Below are 18,897 nucleotides of genomic sequence, written 5' to 3' on the forward strand. Positions count from 1 at the left end.
GCAGAAATGGACCATTTTGTTCACCTTAAACATCACAAATGCAATACATGCCCATTGAAGAAAATCTGGAGTCCCAGTTATAAAGTCCCACTTCTCAAATACATCCAACTCCTCTTTCCTCCCCGGGTAAGTCTGACACACATGCATGCACACACCCCTGGTTAAAAACAGTTAAGCCTAATGAACATGCCATTTCTTCAAAGAGCAGGCCTACCTCCAAAGCCTTCCTCTTTTTCCGGAGTGCCCTTTTCTCAGCAGCCTGTTTCTGTACAGAGGCAAACGCTAAGGAGAAGCTCTCGAGCCCAACCAGCTTTTTCAGTAATTCTATGATTTCCTGGGATAGATTCTTCAGCGAAGGATCTAATCACGCACACAATAATAATCAGAAACACGTAGGAAAGGACACATTTGAATATGTAGAAAATTAACAACACACAAAATTTAAACTCCTGAGGCTTTATCACTCTTATCACTTCAACATTAAACACTGATCTGAAACTAGCCTCTGTTGCTGAGATGGGAGAACAAGCAGAAGTGCTGGACACAGCGCTCTGAGCCACACCTCATCCAGGATGCAGCAAGAGATCAGAGACCATGAAGCAACTTCCCAAGGGAATCCGGGCTCAGAAGACATCAAAGTAATTTGAGAACTTGACAAATGTTTTGGGTTACCTTTATTAACCTGCTCAGCTCTCTGCAGATGGGGGCAAAGAAAGGTAATTGTGTTTCTCTAATTCCCGGGTCATAGAGGCTTGGCGCTGGCTGGTAACCTCTTTTTTTGGATCAAAGACTCCTTTGAGAAGCTGACAAAAAGCCATATTCTCCCACCCTTCCCTGCCTCCTCTCTCCCAAATGCAAAGAGTCGAGGATTTCTGCATTCAATTTCAGGAAAGCTCATGACACCTACTGTAGATTGCAAGTTTCTTGAAGACGAGGATTGGGCCTTTTCCACCGCTGAACCCTTATTTAGGTGCTCAATAAATGTTGGCTGGGAACCAAAGTCAACCTGACCTCTAAGAAGGAAACTCTCTCTCCAGGCTGTAGGACTAAAACAGCTTCTATTTTGACATTCACTTCATTTTTGTTTTTAAAATTCTTAACATCCACTTTACCGCCTCTCTTTCCAACCCCTAATTCCCACTTTTCCTAATATCATGTACCAAATGTACCAGGCAAGAAAAAAAAATTGGAAAATTTAAAATATTTGAACTAAAAACTTTCATATTTTTGCCTTGTAATTTTTGAGAATATAATGACATTTGTTCATTATTTTTCACAGCACTATGAGGTTTAGAACCACCCCAAGTTATTTTTCTTTGAATATTTAATCTATGCTTAGGAGTAAAACATCATCTTTTAGGAGAGAAACGTTCACTCTTAGACACAAGAAAGCATATAGGAGAGAAGACAGTTAAAAATAACACAAATATGCCTTATTTGCTTGCTGTTAATTGTCTTGATACCTAGCAAGTTTTCTTTCTTAAACTCTGGCAGAGAGGGAGGACAGAAAGGAAGAAGGAAGCATTCAGGAGAGAAGACAGGAATCCTAACATGCAAGTATTCAGAAGAGAGGCCGCGGAATTACCCTGGTCCGAATAGGTGCTGTTCAGTTCTCGGAACAAAGGAGCTATGATCACTGGGAGGTACGGCTTCACCTTGTCTATTCCAAGATCCATTGCTACAGCTCCAAGAAACTTAAAGATGCATGTTCTCTGAAAGTACAGATCATTTTTCTTTTATACTTGCAGCTACACAGTTAATTTAGAAAACAACGTCTATTTCGGGGCAGATGTTATTGCTGCAGTTCTGGGTTCAAAAGTTCCTAGGGACTTAGGAGGATAACTAAAACCATTAAAATACTTAAAAAAAAAAAAAAAAAAGACTACTTTCAGTCATTTTGCACATGCATCGCACCTTTAACGGGTTTCTAGGTGAATAAGCAGCTTCCAGTTTTGCGATCCGGGACAACTTCCGTATCAACCACAGCAGCGTGGCTGGCTCGCTCCGCTCTTCATTCTTGTCTGCACACGCCTTGTGTTCTTCCACATCCTCTCTGGCCAGGCCATCACCTAAAACTTCCTGTTCTTCCATGTCTTCTTTTATGTTACCTTGCTCATCCCCAGAATCAGGTTCCAGTAAATATAAGACTTTGGCTACGAACAACAAATTCTTAACAACCTTAGAAAAAGGGGCAGAGGGGAAGGGTAAGAACTGGATTCTGATTTTGCAGAAGCTAAAACAGGTATCCTACAATTAGAAAACAGAAAACTGGGTATTGCACTGTTAAACTGACGATCGAGCCTTTGTTTGGATTATTCTTCAGTTTACCTCTTACAGTGTGTCCAAACCTACTTCCATGTAGCTTTTATCCATTTGGCCTACTTCTATTCTTTAAGGTTCCATTGAGTAAATAATTCCATTCTGGGTCATCCATTTACATTTTTCAGGAGAGCTTTGATCCTCATTCCATTAAATTCCTTCGTCCATCCATCCTTCACCAAAATAACAGTTTCCCTTTACTGATCCATTTACTGAGCACTGACTAGTTACCTTGTATACAGCATTCCAATTCAACTTTAAAATATCCCTATTAGGTACTATTATCAGGAGAGAAAACCAAGGCTCAGAGTTGGTAAATCTCAGCCAACGACAAAGTGAGTGGTCAGTCAGGATTCAAAGGTCTTTAGAATTCCAGCCCAAGTTCTTAAACACTGAGCTCCTCTTTCCTGCATATACCATCTGGTCCAATTGCCCAGGGGTGATTTTTTAGTCTTATAATAATGGACCCATTTATTGAGTCCTAACTCTACAACATGCATGAAATCTCTGACGTGGGTATTTCACACCCGTTATGTGAAGGAGGAAACCAAGTTGAATTTGATTTCCTTCACCATCCGGGCAACTCTGCTAGAGGAGCTGTGTACCCAGAGTTCCCCCAAATGTGGTACTCAGAACACCACACTGTCCAAGGCTAGCCTGGCCATCAAGAGTTAATGCCAAGATTATCATTTCCTTCTGGAAGCTGGGCCTGCATGAGGACAGTACCAGATTTGGAGGCCTTTTCTCCTTGTGGCAGCCACTTCACACTGTTAACTCACTCTAAGATTAAGGTGAAGTAAAATCCATCATTTCTTTCAACCTGGGCTGGTACTAGTAAATCTCTTCCTACCTGTCCCAAGTTTGTATGGTTTGCCATCCTCTATTAAAACTCATATTGTGTAAGGCCCCACCCACTGTCCACCCTGGCATGATTTCTTTGGCCTCACTTTGCTGTCCATTGAATAGCTATCCATTCCCTCCCCAACCCTGCCATTAAAAAAAGAAGTATCAGTGTTCATGGCATGCCACCTGAGATCACTCTTCAGATACAACATTCACCTAGTTTCTACTGCCCCGTCCCTTAATCTGCATTGCTCCGTTGTTCATAATGGCTCACAAGAGACGTGGTCAAGTGCTTTGCTTATATCTAGATACCACATCCATGTCACTTCATCATCTACCAGCCCGACTGCTCTATCAAGAGGAAAAAATAAAATGGAGCAGTAGACCAACTAGTCAAAAGCAATTCACATCTACTGCATATTTACAAATGCTTTCTTCTCCATACTTTACTTAGAATTAAATTTTATATGAAACTACATAAAGCTTTTTAGTGATGGAATCATTTATCTGCCTTCTGTTAAGGACAGACAATTCTCAGACCACACTGTAGCATGAACATTATTGGTTTCTCTTTCGCTTCCAGGGATAAGGGAAGGAAATTCAATATTACAGTTTAATATAAAAACAATCAATCAGGGACTTCCCTGGCAGCGCAGCGGTTAAGAACCCCCCTGCCAATGCAGGGGACACAGGCTCGAGCCCTGGTCTGGGAAGATCCCACATGCCGCGGAGCAACTAAGCCCACAACTACTAAGCCTGTGCTCTAGAGCCCGCACGCCACAACTACTGAGCCCGCGTGCCTAGAGCCTGTGCTCTGCAACAAAGACAAGACACCACAATGAGAAGCCCGCGCACCACAATGAACAGTAGCCCCCGCTCGCCTCAACTAGAGAAAGCCCGCGCACAGCAAGAAGACCCAACGCAGGCAAAAATAAAATAAATAAATAAAAATAAATAATTAAAAGAACCACAAAAATCAATCACTGTCCTTCAAAGCTTCAGTTGCAACGTGGAGTAGATATGTTAAAACTGATGATGAAAAAGATAAACAGCCAGCTTCCCACTGTATCATCTTTACTGGGAATTTTAAACGGAGCCAGGAGTAATCCCGGTATGGACACCAGAGTCAATTAGATACATGTGCCTAACTGAACAGGTATTTAAGTGTTTGTTTATATTTCATTTACTCCCCCAAGCTTTAACTAGGGAAAACCAAACCAAACCAAACCAAAAACCAAACCTAAGCTTATTCCTATACTGTTGGTAGAATAGGTCCCCTCTATTTAACTGGGAGAATTGCAATACTTACCTGCTCTCCTAGAGACTGATCCAAGAATTTGGAGTGCAACTGATGGCAAGAGGCTAGGGAGATACTTTTCATCTGTGAAAAGAAAATGGACATTGGCAGACACAATGCAGGGTATTTCTGACTGTTTTTAAAAACTCCAAGTAACTATAATGATACAACTAACGTAGGAGATTTTGCTCTGAATGACCACCTGTGTAGATCTGGAGAGGGAAGTTTCACGACCAGAAATTGTGTAAATGTTCCCCTCTATTTGCCATAAGAATTTTAGCTCCAGGACATGGGGAGATATAGATCATATGCCTTTAGATTACTGGCAGACAACTTTACAACATTCAAATACTTCCCCCCCCCCGGTTTTCTTCCCTTCCACTCTCTGCTCATTCAATGTTTATGGAGATCCCACTATAAGCGAGGCATTGTGCTAGGCCCTACGAAATCGGAGACAGATAACACACGGTCCCTACCTAACATCTTCAGGAACATGATCTCATTAAGTCATCAACAAAGTTATGGAGGCAGGACAGAAGGAGGCAGGACGGACAGTATCTTATTTGCCAGTATTGATAAAGAACTTAAATATATAATGGAAGATAAATATGCTAAATAAGCAAATCAAAAGTCTGACTAGACCAATGGTCTAAAAATTATCTTTGAAAAATCTTGGACTTGAGGGTGACCCCTCTCTAGTTACTAACACTCCTATGGATCCACATGTGCATCAAGTTGTTGACTGTAAGAGTTTATCCCAAGGCCAACCCCAAGACAGTTACAGGAACCAGAATGAACATCTCATGTAGATGAGGGAAGGAAAGAGTCTTAGAGAAAACATACCTTTTGGTCTAGGTCACTTGTTAGGAAGCTGATTGCTACAGGTTCCGAGAGTTTCTTTTTAGTTTTTTTGACATTCCGTTTTCTGATAAGTTCCTCCGGTTGGCAAGAGGCAAAGAGCAATCCAAAAATCTGGGCTGCGGTGAGCCACACCCAGCTGTGCGGATGTCTCAGATGGGACTGCACGTGACCTAAGGGAGCCAAAGCGCATCCTCAGACGTCAAGGTTTTCCTGACTCTGTGGTGGTGAGCGTGACTAATTCAGACGTTTCTTGAGTATCTATTATGTGCTTGGATTCAGGAATCAGAGATGAACAAAACAGCCCCTGCTTCCCGAAAGTGACGTGGAGAGACTGGAAGCAGCTAGAGAACCAATTCTACCATGGCAAATGATACGAGAGAGCTTTGAGTCAGCCTGAAAACAGACCCGTTTCATAAGAACTAGCTGAAGACTCAAGGAGATAAGGTAGCATTGACAACTACAATTTCTAAACTAAAATTAAGGTAAATATATACATGGGTACATATCCTTTTCTCATAACTATTGAAATCAGTGGCTCCAAGTAGCTGACTGGAAAGGTATCATTTATTGAGGTGTTCTATGTGCCAGGCATAGGCTAAACGTGTTATACATATTACCGGATTTAGACCTCACAACAGTTCTGTGAGGTTGGAACTGTCATTCCCATTTTATGGTTCCAGAGGGAGCTAAGTAACGTGCCAAGCTGTAACAGGCAGAACCAAGCCTGGGCCCCAGCTTAATCTGGCCCCAGAGCTCATATCCTTAAACATGACCCCTTAAACTATCTTAAGGATGAGCCATTAAAGATCATACTCTTATGCTACAGGGCCATTCTCCACATACCACACTTGGAAAGTACAGTAGAGCCACCTCATATCTGAGTTTTAGTCTCTGCTGCTTTATTTCATGAAGATGGTTTTACTTTTTTTTCTATATGAACCTTTGTAATTATCTCAGTGGAGCCATACCGGAGTAGGCCATATAGTAACTTAGTAACTGGATTATTTCTCATAAAATCATATGAGTTCTCTTAAAACAAGTGGGTATTTAAAACATTCATTGCAATGTCTATTTCCTACTGATTAATCAAAACTAAAACGTTAAATTAAAAATTCCAGGATCTTATTTTTCATTTAAAGAAATGAATTTTATTTCATTTAAATAATATATAACTTAAATATTCCCACAGAAGTGAAACGGTTTAGTAAATTATGGCACATTTATACTATGGATTATTTATAGCCATTTAAAAGGATATCTACTAAGTATGTTATAGTACTATAATATGCCTACTTAGGTATAAACAGGATATAAAAGTTTATATGGAATTATGCAACCTCAAAAAAAACCCCCTATGGTTATTTGACAAAAGGAAGACTGGATGGAAGTGTATAACAAATAATCATCAAGTAGCAAGGAGGACTTTGGGAAATTTTTTCCTTTCTTTTACTCGTCCATAATTAATATTCTTTCTTATTTATAAATGAAATATATTATTTATGAGGATACATATATACATGCATATATTATTTGTTTGTTTTTTCCCCCAGAAAAAAATACTTTCACTGTAATCAATCTGCAAGGGCCTTTTAAATCTTTTTATCATGGACTTTTCCCGACATTATATATTTCTAAAGTGTTTATTTTTAGATTTAAATAAAAAGGAAATACTTACTCCAGATTTTACTCAGAGTCTCAGAGGGCTTGATAAGCTGAATAATATTACATCCCTTGATGAGTTTACTTATCAGTGTAAGAAAACTAAACAGAAGGCGATCTGCAGCTTTTTCTTCAGTCTCTTCCATGATCTAAAATTAGGAGGGATGTTAAATCAATTAAGACAATAATTTCAAAGTATTTGATGGACATTTTTCCTCCAGGATGTACATCTATACCAGGGTTTCTCAACCTAAACACTGCTGACATTTTGGGTCAAATAATTCTTTGCTTTGGCAGGCTACCCTGTGCACTAGACGATGTTTAGCAACATTCCTGGCCTCTACACACTAGATGACAGTAGCATCCCTCTACCCTCCAGTTGTGACAACCAAAAATGCCTCCAGACATTGCTGTCTCCTGGGGGGCTTAAGAAACTGTGATCGACATATACTGTGGAAGATAACTTATTTTAATCTTCACTTTAAAAAGAAGACAGAACTACACTGAGTTCTTGCTTTTATTAATAAAATAATTTTTGAACTCAAATAATATTTAATCTATTAGCTATACCACAAGTAAAACTATTAAAATAAGCAAGAGTTTTACTCCCTAGCAAATAACTTACATTTGTAAAGTTTTCAGGATCAATTTCCTTTTCAATTACACGGAGAACAGTTCCAAGTCTTCTCTCAAAAGTGACTCCTTCACTTTCCACAAACAAGCCACAGATCAGGGCAGCTAGCTGTCTATTCAAGCTCTATCGAAAATAAAACCATCACAAGACAATATCAGCACAACTTGGGGAGCCGTTTCCAAAACTGTAAAATGAAGGTGGGCATGACTCTGTCCTCAGTAGTTCTTTATGATACCAGAAATCAACACAATGTGGATTTTTGGTGGCTAACATGAAAAATATAGAGAAATCTTCACCACCCAGAACATTAAAAAAAGTGGTATCCACTGAATAATACATTTTTTCTCATTTTTAAATTTAAAAAAAAAAAGGAAGACGTTTCAGCCCCCCGACCCCATTCTGATTTTAATACTTAAAGCCAATATTAAGTTATGACACGTGTTGTTTATATTCCACAAAGATGGGCCAGTGATGATGAGGGTAGAGCCAGCAAGTGGTTATAATTATCGGCAAAAGTTACATCCTATAAATTGTATAAGCAAAACTGGAAACAAAGATATTCATCAACGGGGATTGGTTAAGTAAATTATAATACATTCATGTAGAGTAACTGGGTGACATTGACCTTGTAGTGGGAATACAGGTGATTTCTGTTACTCTCTGTAACTTCTTATATTTTCTGAAATTTTACTGTAAGAATATATTATTAACATAATCAAGTAAAAACAACAGAGCTATTTGGGAAAAATTAATTCAACGATGTATAATATGTATTCTTATTTAAAGTATGAACACCAAAAGCTCAGACTTTTCTTTGCCATTTGACTAAAAGCAACCCTAACCTTCTTTGCCCCAAACCAGGTGGTAACCATATCGAAGAGCCAATCTTTTTTCTCAAGGCTGATTTTATTGAGTAAGGATTTGATTGCCATGGATGCCATCTTTTTACACATGGCAGAGTCATCGTTCACCATCATCAGACAAAGAGGAATAAAGAACATTCCACAGTTCTCGTGGAGCAGTCCCTGAAAGAAAACAGACACTTATGAGCACACTCAGACTGGAATTCTCACAGATGTCTCACAAACAGAGGACCCTGGGCTCCTGGGAGCCACAGCTTGTTAACAAACACAGAGTTTGTCTTTGTGATTCACGGTACCTGAGGGAATGTGTCAAAGAGATAAGCGATCATTTCCAAGGCGGACTCTCTCCCGGTCTCGTGTTCATAACTAGGGTAAGAACATTAGAAGGACTTGTTAGTAACTTTAAAATTTACCAGTAATTATTTTTAAGAATTTAAAATGTTGTCTCAAAGTGCCAGTCTATTTCTTAAAAAGTGGAAAAAAACCTCCATTTTCCCAATTTTAATACATGTACTTGCCATGCTACTATGCAGTTGTAAATGTAATTTTGTTAGATTTTTACTGTTCTCCTAAGTGGACTCTAATGACAATCGATGGTCAGAGTGAACTGAAAAGCAGCTTGCAGAACTGCTATATGAAGCCATGCACAATGCTTGACAGTCAAGTCAGTGATTCACAGGATAGCATCCTCAAAAATGTGCCATTACATTTCGGCTTTGTTCTTTTCAAGACAGTCCACACACTGAAAGGAGAGAAGAACCTACCCCACTGCCTTGTGTAGTTTATGGCTTCAACTTACTTCAGTTGAGCGAGCATGAATTCCAAGTTTGGTCGCAATTTGTCCCCCAGGGGATAGTCAAGAATATATTTCAGAAAAACCTAGGAACAGAAGTCACACAAGAGATTATTTGGATCCTGTCCCTCCAGGATTCCTCTTTCCTAAGCTGCTTTCTGGGACACACTGGTGGGCTACAAAGACCTTTCAGAAGGGTGATCAGTTAGGTGAAGTCCACCTCTTGAGTCAAGAACTGTGCCCCTCCTCTCTCCTCCCACTTCACTTCCTCAGGTCTTGCCTGATTAAGCGTCAAGTCCTGGCCCATCATTAGCATGGTTGTTTAGGGCTCCAAATCTCAGCTCATCTCTCTGATAGGAGGCTGTGGTGAACTGAGTATGGACTGTGGTTCAACCCTGTATTTCCCCGAAATAAGAATGACAATAATAGTGATAATACTACCAACTTTTGCATTTACTAACTAACTTCTTTGTGTTAAGCACTGGGTTAAGTGATTCTTGGTTGGTTTTCATTACTTCCTTAGGAAGTAAGTAATATGATCCCATTTTGCAGATGAAGAGAATGGAGCTGGCACAGAAGGTAAGCAACCTGCTCGGGTGACACTGCCAAAATCCCATGCCTAGCCTATCTGCATCCACAGGCTCTGCTTGCAAACTGCTGTATTATTCAGCTTCCTTTATTAAGAAACTGTGAGAACTAAGCACATCATTTAACTTGCCAAGGCCTGTTTTTCCCCAACCATAAAACGGTGGTACTGTTTCTTTTGAAGGATAGTTACAAACAGAAGTCATGTATGTAAAGTGCTGGGCGTGCAGCTAGTACTTAATAAATAGCAGCTGACCCTCCTTCTTGCTAAATGAGTTAACTTTTTCTAAAGATGGCCTCCGCAGCCCAAGCCCTCCTTTAACTCCGAGTTCATATTTCCAATTCAGACCCTTCCATTTCCCGGGTTGATATGCACTCATAAGATCAGGACAAGTGTATGAACACAAATCTGCTAGTGTCACTCCTCTGTCTACTGATTTCACTGGCTCTTTGTTATTCTTAGAACAAAGCCCTAAATCTTTAACAAGACCACAAGGTCTTGCCTGATCTGGCCCCCTCCCCCGTCATTCACCTTCAACAAGCTAAGCTCTTACCCACTTCAAGGCTTATCTTCCTTAGCCTGCAAGGCTAAGCCTTATTCTTCCTCCAAACTTTGCTTATATGCCAATCCTCAGGAAAGCTTTCCCCCACTATCACATTAGGACGGTCCTCCACCATGTCATATGCTCTTATCATATGCTCTTCCATACTTTGTCAATTTTAAGAAGCACAGTTTTCCACATTTTAACATATCTGAAATTGGGATGTCTTACAATTGATGCCATCTTACCACTGTCATAGTTTTTTCCCCTTCCTTTGAGGTACGTAAGTAATGGTGTGTCTTGTAAGTGATGAAATACAACAGTACTTTCTTCCTCCTGGCACTTAGGATGTCTGTAATTTAATAACTACTTGTGGGATTTCTGCTTTGCGCATCTCTGCTATAGGACAGACAGGGACTATAAAAATTTTGTTAACCACTCTTCCAGCAATGCCAGGTACACACTGATACACATTAAGTGGTCAATGACTGGACCACTGGATGGAAATCTTTGCTGCAGGTTATCACGCTGCAGAAGGAAAATGTGTTTCTTCATCCATCTGAAACATGCCACATGTGGGCTATATTCAAAATGCTCTTTATACCGAAAAATGGCCTTACATTTGGTATGTGAATGGGCTCCTGAGTCTTAGAATAAAGCAACAGTATGACACAAAGTCTGCAGAATTCAGTGTTGACATCTGTCTACCTAAAAACCGAACAGAGGAGGCAGGGCCCAGCCCTTGCCACGGGAATAAGCTCTCTCTACAAACCTGTCTGCACTGGACTCTGACAGGTTCGTCTTGCGCAGAAACCGCCAGCTTGGACACTTGGCGCATGACATCATTGATTTCTGGGACCAACAACTTTCTTGATAAAATGGCCTGAAATACAAAAGGAAAACACATACTTATTTCATGTTTTACTGCAGATGGCCTGTTGTTTACTAAGCTGACCTGATGTTAAAAGCGGTCACAGGCAGTTTTCAAACATAATGAAAGTACCTCCACAAGAAAAAGAACATAAACTTAAAAAATGGTTAAAATGGTCAAGTTTATGATACATACAAGCAGACTACATGCATTTGTACAGAATTCCCTGGAAGTTTAATATAGAGCTCGTGTTTCAACATTTTAATAGGCAGCTATGTTAGCTTATAATTAATCAACCAAATCATAATAATCTTTATAAATTAATTTCAGAACTATCTACAGCTAGTCAGAACACTATGTTCCATGTTATTCTAAATACCTGACATGAGGCTCATTCACTGCACAATCCAACATTCTGGTGACACCATACCTTCAGAAGACCAAACGCGGTGGCTTGTCTTGTAATATCATAAATGTCCTCCTCAGCATATGCTAGTAGAACTTGAAGCTGCTTTTCAGTTATCTGGTAAGACTTCACTTTCTTCACAAGTATGGTCACACACTGCAAGTTATAACACTGAGGTTAACAGCCAGGACATCCCACAAATCAGCGTACAGTGGAATGATAAGGACTCAATACAACAGCAATGTTTTTTCACACAGGATACCAACACTCTGGCCTTAGCAAATTAATCTGGAAGAAATTTTGACCACGACCACAAAAGATGATGAGGAAAAGTAACTTTGATGTTAATCCCGGTCCTGGCTTTTTCTAAGCACAAGTGAAAACACCTCACCTTGAAACAATTTACCACCAGGTGGAAATTCTGGCCCCTGGCAGCCCCGAGTTTTGCATAGTCCTTCAGCAGAAGGAAAAGGTGTTTCATTAGCTGTTCCGCTTTTGTTTCTGTGGAAGGCAGGGGGAACCTCAAGATCCAGATCAGGCATTGTAAAGCACCTGTGATCACCTGAAAAACAGACAAAGCCAATCGAGTGATGAAATGACCAAACTAAACAATCCAGCACCTAAGGCTGTGTAGACACTGAGCGATCGAGTTGAAGGAACGAAGCACTCTGCCAGGCCACTCAGGGAGAACTGTGCTAAAAGTGTAAGGAAATAGGCACGTTTCCTCTTCCCTGTTGTAGAACTTACTGCTTCTCCATAGCAAGTGAAGGTACATCCCAAGCAAGTGAGAAAAGGTGCTCATATTCTTAACCTATTATGGGTAAATGATTAGATGGGCTGGCTAATTTTAGCATTTTTTTCCCTGAAAAACGCATTATAAATGCCTTTCCAAATTTCTAGAATGGTACTTCAATTTAATCCATTCTTATTAAGCTTGTGTTATGTACACAAGGCACTCTACAGAGTGTTAGAAATACGATGATAAAAAGGATGCCTTTCCGCATTTAAAGAGCAGATAGCTGAAATTAAGCATGGGAACTATGACCTATAATTTAATATAGTTAAGTGCAGTGCCAAAGGTATGAAAAAATGTGTTGGGACCAAGTGACTACAAAAGAATCCCTGAACCTCCAGGCCAAACCTTCTAGATTACCTAGACCAGCTGGTTCACCTCTACCTAATACACCCCTACACCCTGGTTGCTGGGATGGCCTTATTGGGCTGGATTAGACGAAGATAAAGCAAAGAGCTCAGGAGTCAAAAAGACCAGGGCTTAAAACCCAGCTCTGCAGCTTATTACCTGTTTGACCACAGAGATGTTAAATACTTAACCTCTTGGCACCTTTCCTGTAAAACAGGCAATCTGAGAAAGTGGGAAAGGTGTGGGCTTCGGAGTCCGACAGACTGAGGCTGACATCCTAGATCTGTGATATGGGGCAAGTCACTTAGCCTAAGGCCTGGATTTCTCATCTATGAAAGAGACACATTAATAATATATGCTCCATGGGTTGTTATGAGGATTCACAGCAGCGAGCAGTAGCAACAAGGATGATGATGATGAGATGATTACCGCCATGGGGAGAGCACCACTCACCCTCATGAAGTTGTCGTGAGGATCAAATGAAGGGCTTTTACAACTGTTAAGCGCTACCTAGTATTATTAAATTGCTGTTAAGGGAGCAATTTAACACAGAGAACAGAGGTGGTTCATGATGTTGTAAATCTCTTTAAAAACTCAATCATCTTGTAAAGTATGAGCCTAGAAACAAGTTCTAGGTACACTGCACAACACAGGTCCCGTGCAGGAACAGGTGCTCACCTTCACGTCCATGGAACCCAGGCAGTCTATGAGGAGAGACATAAAAGGATCCAACATTTCCAGAACATGTTCACTTGAAGACTTGATCTTCGAAATCTTCAGACTAAGATGCAACAGCTAGAAGATTTGAAAAGATACCTCACATCAGTTGCCCCTAAGACCAAATGAGTGAGGTAAAGGTGAAATGATTTTAAGAGGCCAATGTGAAATGTTAAGATGCTTCTATCTGAAATTATAAAAAGTGTGAAGAAAGGGGAACCACCTGGGGGAGTCTCAGTATGTGAAGAAGGTGGGAGCTCACTGTGCAGCTGAGATTCGAAGTTCATTTACCAAATGGTTATTCCTCAGCATCTGCTTTGGTTCCAGGTACTGGCTTGGCATGAAGGACATGGCAGTAACCAAGATCAGCAGGGTCACTGCCCTCGTGGATCTTAGCCAGGATGACAGACTCTAGGGAACGATTCACTAGAAATGCAGGGTGCTTTGAGAGTTCTGGGGGGACCTGGGCAGAGGGAGGAGTAGATGGTGAGGTTCTGGGGTGGGAAAAGTGTGGTGACTTTAGAGAACTGAAGGGAAGCCACGTGTACAGGATGAGGCTATGCCCTTGTGGCCCAAATGAAGGACAGGGCTCTCTCCTGGGAAAAAAGGGAGCCAATGAAGGATTAAAAAAATATATACAATAAAACGATCAAATTTGTGTTTTCAAAAAATTTAGAGTAGTTCAGAGTTGCACACTCATGGGCAAAGCAACAGTGAAGGCACTGTAAATATCAGGTCAGAATCATTCATTCTGAGAAAGTTATATCATCAAAGTACCAGCGTTTCCAGCGGAAACGAGCAGTACTGGAAATTCAGCAGAGGATTAAAAGGCACAGACTCGCTGTGTGCAGCAAGTCTCACTTTAAGGTTAATTCTTACCCGAAGTCCAGACTCAATAAATATGTGCATGTTGGTTTTCTTGCTCACAACAGCTTTCTGCCCGCCTCGAACTGGAGTTGGGGGGAGCAGAAGACAACTCTGGGGTGGCAGACGTGGATCTGGTGCAGGGGCTGCTGGATTTCTGTCAATCAAGTGGAATGAAAATTAGGAGAAAGCACACTGCATGCTGCATCCCTGGAAGCTACTATGGCCCCTTCTGGTGAGGTGAGTCCAGTACCAAATAATGTGCTCTTTGTTGTGGGTTTTTTCCCCCCTTAACCACAAGACACCGAAGAGATGATTAGGTTGTTGATCCAAGTTTCTAGAACCCCAGAAACAGAGGTCAGAGGGATGAACACACATTTAAATGAAGACGAAACAGCAAGGGGACACTCCCTTCCTTTGATTTCTGAAAACAAATGCCAAGGAGTCTCTTTCAGACTACAGAAGCAAAATTCAAAGTAAGTTTACAAATAAGGTATTTAAAATCTTTGGAGGTCTAAATCTCTGATCAGAACAAGAAGTATATATTTTAAGTCTATCCCAACTTTGATTCAATACATATCTAAAACAAAAGTGGTATTAAGTAAATGTCAAAATAATTGGTTGCCTTCACAGCTACCGCATTCAGCAGAAACAATCTCGTGTTGACATGTATTACCTGGAAGGACCTCAGCCCAAACACCACAAAGTAGTACCATCTTACAACTCAGATAAACATACCTTTTTTTCCCTACTAAAGCAAATTATTAAATGAACCCACTTAAGAGTAATTGAGTAATGAATGGCTTATTAGAAGTATGAACCTAAAGGATAGTTGTTGTTTTTTTTCAAACTTACTTTTCCTTCTCTGTTAACAGGGGTAGATTTTCGCTGACCAAACCGTAACTAAGCAACAGAATGGATTCTGCCGTCATTTCCTGGTTTACAAGTAATCCTGCTATGATTCGACGTAAGGTTTCATGAACTTTCCGGGCCAGTTTTAAACTCGTGGTATTTTGCAAGATCTAAAGGCAGACATAAATGCACACTGAGATAACACAGAACTGCAGTTTGATTTGTTATAATAGTAGTTTTCTTTTATATATTTACTTTTTAAAATGTGCTTTTTGCTAATTAAAAAAGAAACACATTCTTAATAAAATTTCAAACATAGATATAACATATAAAGTCAAATATACCCATGACCTCAGCCCCAGAGATAACCACCGTCAGCTGTGTATGCCGCTGGATTTCTTGTGCCTCCTTGGCACTCTCTTTGTTGATGAGGTCTGGGCGCAGGGCTGGAGATAGGATGTGACACTTGGAAGATGTCAGCCTTCCAAGTGCATTAAATGGGGTGGTTTATAGGCAAGCATGTACACATAACACAACATCAACAAAATGCAGTCATTACTCACAGGAAACCATGCTAAGGAAGTGGTGTGACGGCCAGGCCTCAGGGTTGTACATTAGTTATTGGGCCAAATCAGAGGAACTTAATGGGACCCCAGCACCATCAACCCCAGTACAACCCTCAGCATGTCATAGCTATTCCCCTGCACAGGACATGGATTAGTAACTTTGATTACCTTGGAGGGACTTGATAATTTACATGGAAAATAAGTGTGCTTTGTCAACTCCTTTTCATCCTCAAAACATATCTAACATTCTTAGATCAGGCTCAGATAAGCTAAATGCATTCTAGGAACAATTAGGGAGTTAATCTAGCATCAAACATGTGGAATTAGCACAGAGAACACTATGAAGGTAGGTAAATGACAGTCCCTGCCCAACAGGAAAGGCAGAATGAAAATGGTGGAAAGAGTGTGAGATTTGGATCAGAAAGATCTGGAATTAAATCCTGACTTTTCTCCTTAGCCATGTTCCTTTCTATCTTTCTAAGCCTGAATTTTCTCATCTGTAAGACGGAGGTACTGTCAATCTCAGGGGACAGTTGTGCAGATTAGAAGAGATAATGAAGCACAGTGCTAAGAACATGGGTATCTGTTCAATAAATGCCAATTCTCTTCCTCCTGGCAATCTGGGAGCAGCAGTCTGACTCCAAAGGCTATGTTCTTAGCTGCTGACGGGACCAAGCTCAATAATTCACCTGTGGTTCAGTTCCTGTCGCCTTTCCTTTTGCATCTCATGGTTTATATCAGGGACTCTGATTCTTGGATCAGAATCCAAGAATCAGAATCAGCGGAACCAGAATCCACTGAGCTGCCAGCCACGTGGTACTGGTGCCCTTAGCACCAAAGCAGATCATGATGCTCAAGGCTCTTTTCAAGAACTCATGGTACCGTAAGGTGGGGATCCCCTTCATTACATTCAAGTCCTTACCTCTTTTAGTGGAAGGATAAGTTTTGTAACTTGATCTTTTCCTACAAACTTGCCCAAGATTTCATAAGACTCATAACTCTTGCTTCTTCGTGCCTCCATGACCTTGGAGAGGATCTGCTTTACTTCCTTTTCTTCAGCAATGGCACCAAACAACTCATGGTTAAAAATCTTTAAAAGAAAAAAAGCCAATGGCAATTATGTGCACTCAGCAACTTATGCCAACATAAGCAGTCTTTGAAAATGCGTGCTATGTCCAAGTCAAGGATTAAAATTAGACAATAGGAATTTCTATTAGATTTCACTTTTTTCAATGTAGTTTAGGGACCAATTACTAAAAAACAAATACAGAAACACTTCAAGGTTTACACCAATGGAAAACAAAAGAAAAATACCAGGTAGATTTACATACATAATTGTATAATATATAAACAGGCACTTCTTTGATATTATCAAAGAGTAGCTTAATTCCTCTTTAAGAAATTCTCATATTTGTAACTTAATTATCAAAAGTAATGCATTTAATTAAAAATGTAGTGTCTACATTTTTAATGAATAAACAAACGATGGTGTGCCAAATTTAATGTCTTTCTAATCCTACCCCCAAAATTATCATATTATCTGATTTTAAATTGTTATTAATTTTTCACTATTCTAAATAAAGCTCTAATGAATATACTTTTGTACAAACTCCAGACCACACCTCTGATTTTACCAGCTCGAGACCTGCTAGCAACAGCAGAGTGCCCATCTCACATCACTTAAGTCTCAACTTTTTAAACCTCTGCTAGCCTAAGAGATGAGATAGTAGATAGTACATTACTTTCATATTTATAGGCTATTATTTCTGATTTTGTGAACTGATTTGTGTTCTTTGACCTATTAAAAAAATTAGAATTCCTTTCTCTAAATCTTACCTCAATCATTATATCCAAACAAGAGTCCAAATTCCCAACTTGCAGCTTGTTGGTGAGGCCTTGCAGCAACATGTAAACAGTGAAAGTTAGCACATGGACCTAAAACGAAATGTATAATAAGAATATGGATGGCTAAGAACACCACAGCAGAAAAAACAAGATTTAGAAGTACGGCAGGTGTGCACTCAGATTATATATCTGTAATTATTGCAGGGAGAAGCTTTGACAAATGACACATACTTATATCACTGCCTAAAGTCCTTTAACCAGATGGTCCCTTTGTAGAAAAGATGCTCAGAAACATATCACCATGCTTAGGTTCTATCATTGTGACTAAATCAGGCCAATGATTTATAAAGAAGAGCACAAGTCTTGAACTTTTAAAAACCAACCTGTGAATTATGGAGCCTGCCAACGTTGAATGCAGTCAAACCTGGTACAAAAGGTGTTATGAAGGAAACAAGTTTTTGCCCTTCACAGTGATCACAGCTAACATTCCTCAGAGCTTACTGTGGGCTAGGCACTGTATTAATACCCCACATGTACTGAATCATTTAATCCTCACCCACTCTATCTATGGCATAGGTGCTACATTATCAGCATTTTCAGATGAAGAAGCTGAGGCACAAAAAGGTCAATCAAACTTGCCCAAGGTTACATGAATAGGAAACGGTGGAGTCAGGATTTGAAACGAGATGATGCCAGAGTATACAGAGTCCACAAAAGGGTGTATTCTGTATACTGCTTCCGGTGCTGTAAATTATCAAGGTAAACATCAGATAATGATCATACACTAAGAAAATACACCTGGCTGTCAATATACAGATTGGATTTTAAAGGCATAATTTCACATGTACCTACTTATGATCTTTAAATACTTTTACATATATAAAATATTTGCTGAGGACTTTATATAATTTTTAAAAATCCTTTGGGGGGGGTGAAGAATGAAACTCGAAGAGTACAATTTTGGTTCTGTCTACATGATTAATACTAATACCCAAACTGCTGTTCTCTCATCCTTATTTTACTTACTTTAACGAATAATGAGACAGACTGGAAGAACAGGTGGTTAAAGAAAAATGGGCTACTCGTTTAAACACCTCAGGCGCTCAATTAAATGTGCGAATGAACCCTCAGAGACAGCTGTGCTATATTCATCCTGGTATGCTCAGTGCCCAGGAGCACCTCACACAAATAGCCAAGAATTACAGGCTGGTTGAAAGAACAAACACGGACACTGACAGG

The 18,897-nt window shown here is 40.0% G+C and overlaps 1 protein-coding gene across 1 annotated transcript in view; it reads right to left on the bottom strand.

Annotated features, from left to right (window-relative positions):
• UTP20 (UTP20 small subunit processome component) overlaps positions 1-18,897 on the bottom strand; it is a 96,963-nt gene that overhangs the window by 394 nt on the left and 77,672 nt on the right. Inside the window, exons 44-61 of the mRNA XM_032644495.1 lie at positions 17,650-17,748; positions 16,736-16,903; positions 15,251-15,417; positions 14,411-14,552; positions 13,493-13,609; positions 12,065-12,235; positions 11,698-11,829; positions 11,169-11,279; positions 9,276-9,355; positions 8,773-8,842; positions 8,456-8,638; positions 7,605-7,736; positions 6,996-7,128; positions 5,303-5,490; positions 4,472-4,543; positions 1,915-2,178; positions 1,586-1,712; positions 215-360 (exon numbers count right to left, since the gene is read on the bottom strand). Of these exons, the coding sequence (XP_032500386.1) occupies positions 215-360; positions 1,586-1,712; positions 1,915-2,178; positions 4,472-4,543; positions 5,303-5,490; positions 6,996-7,128; positions 7,605-7,736; positions 8,456-8,638; positions 8,773-8,842; positions 9,276-9,355; positions 11,169-11,279; positions 11,698-11,829; positions 12,065-12,235; positions 13,493-13,609; positions 14,411-14,552; positions 15,251-15,417; positions 16,736-16,903; positions 17,650-17,748 (2,502 nt within the window). The remainder of the gene's footprint in view (positions 1-214; positions 361-1,585; positions 1,713-1,914; positions 2,179-4,471; positions 4,544-5,302; positions 5,491-6,995; positions 7,129-7,604; positions 7,737-8,455; positions 8,639-8,772; positions 8,843-9,275; positions 9,356-11,168; positions 11,280-11,697; positions 11,830-12,064; positions 12,236-13,492; positions 13,610-14,410; positions 14,553-15,250; positions 15,418-16,735; positions 16,904-17,649; positions 17,749-18,897) is intronic.

The sequence above is a fragment of the Phocoena sinus genome, chromosome 10 (assembly GCF_008692025.1).
Source record: "Phocoena sinus isolate mPhoSin1 chromosome 10, mPhoSin1.pri, whole genome shotgun sequence".
NCBI classification, from domain to species: domain Eukaryota; kingdom Metazoa; phylum Chordata; class Mammalia; order Artiodactyla; family Phocoenidae; genus Phocoena; species Phocoena sinus.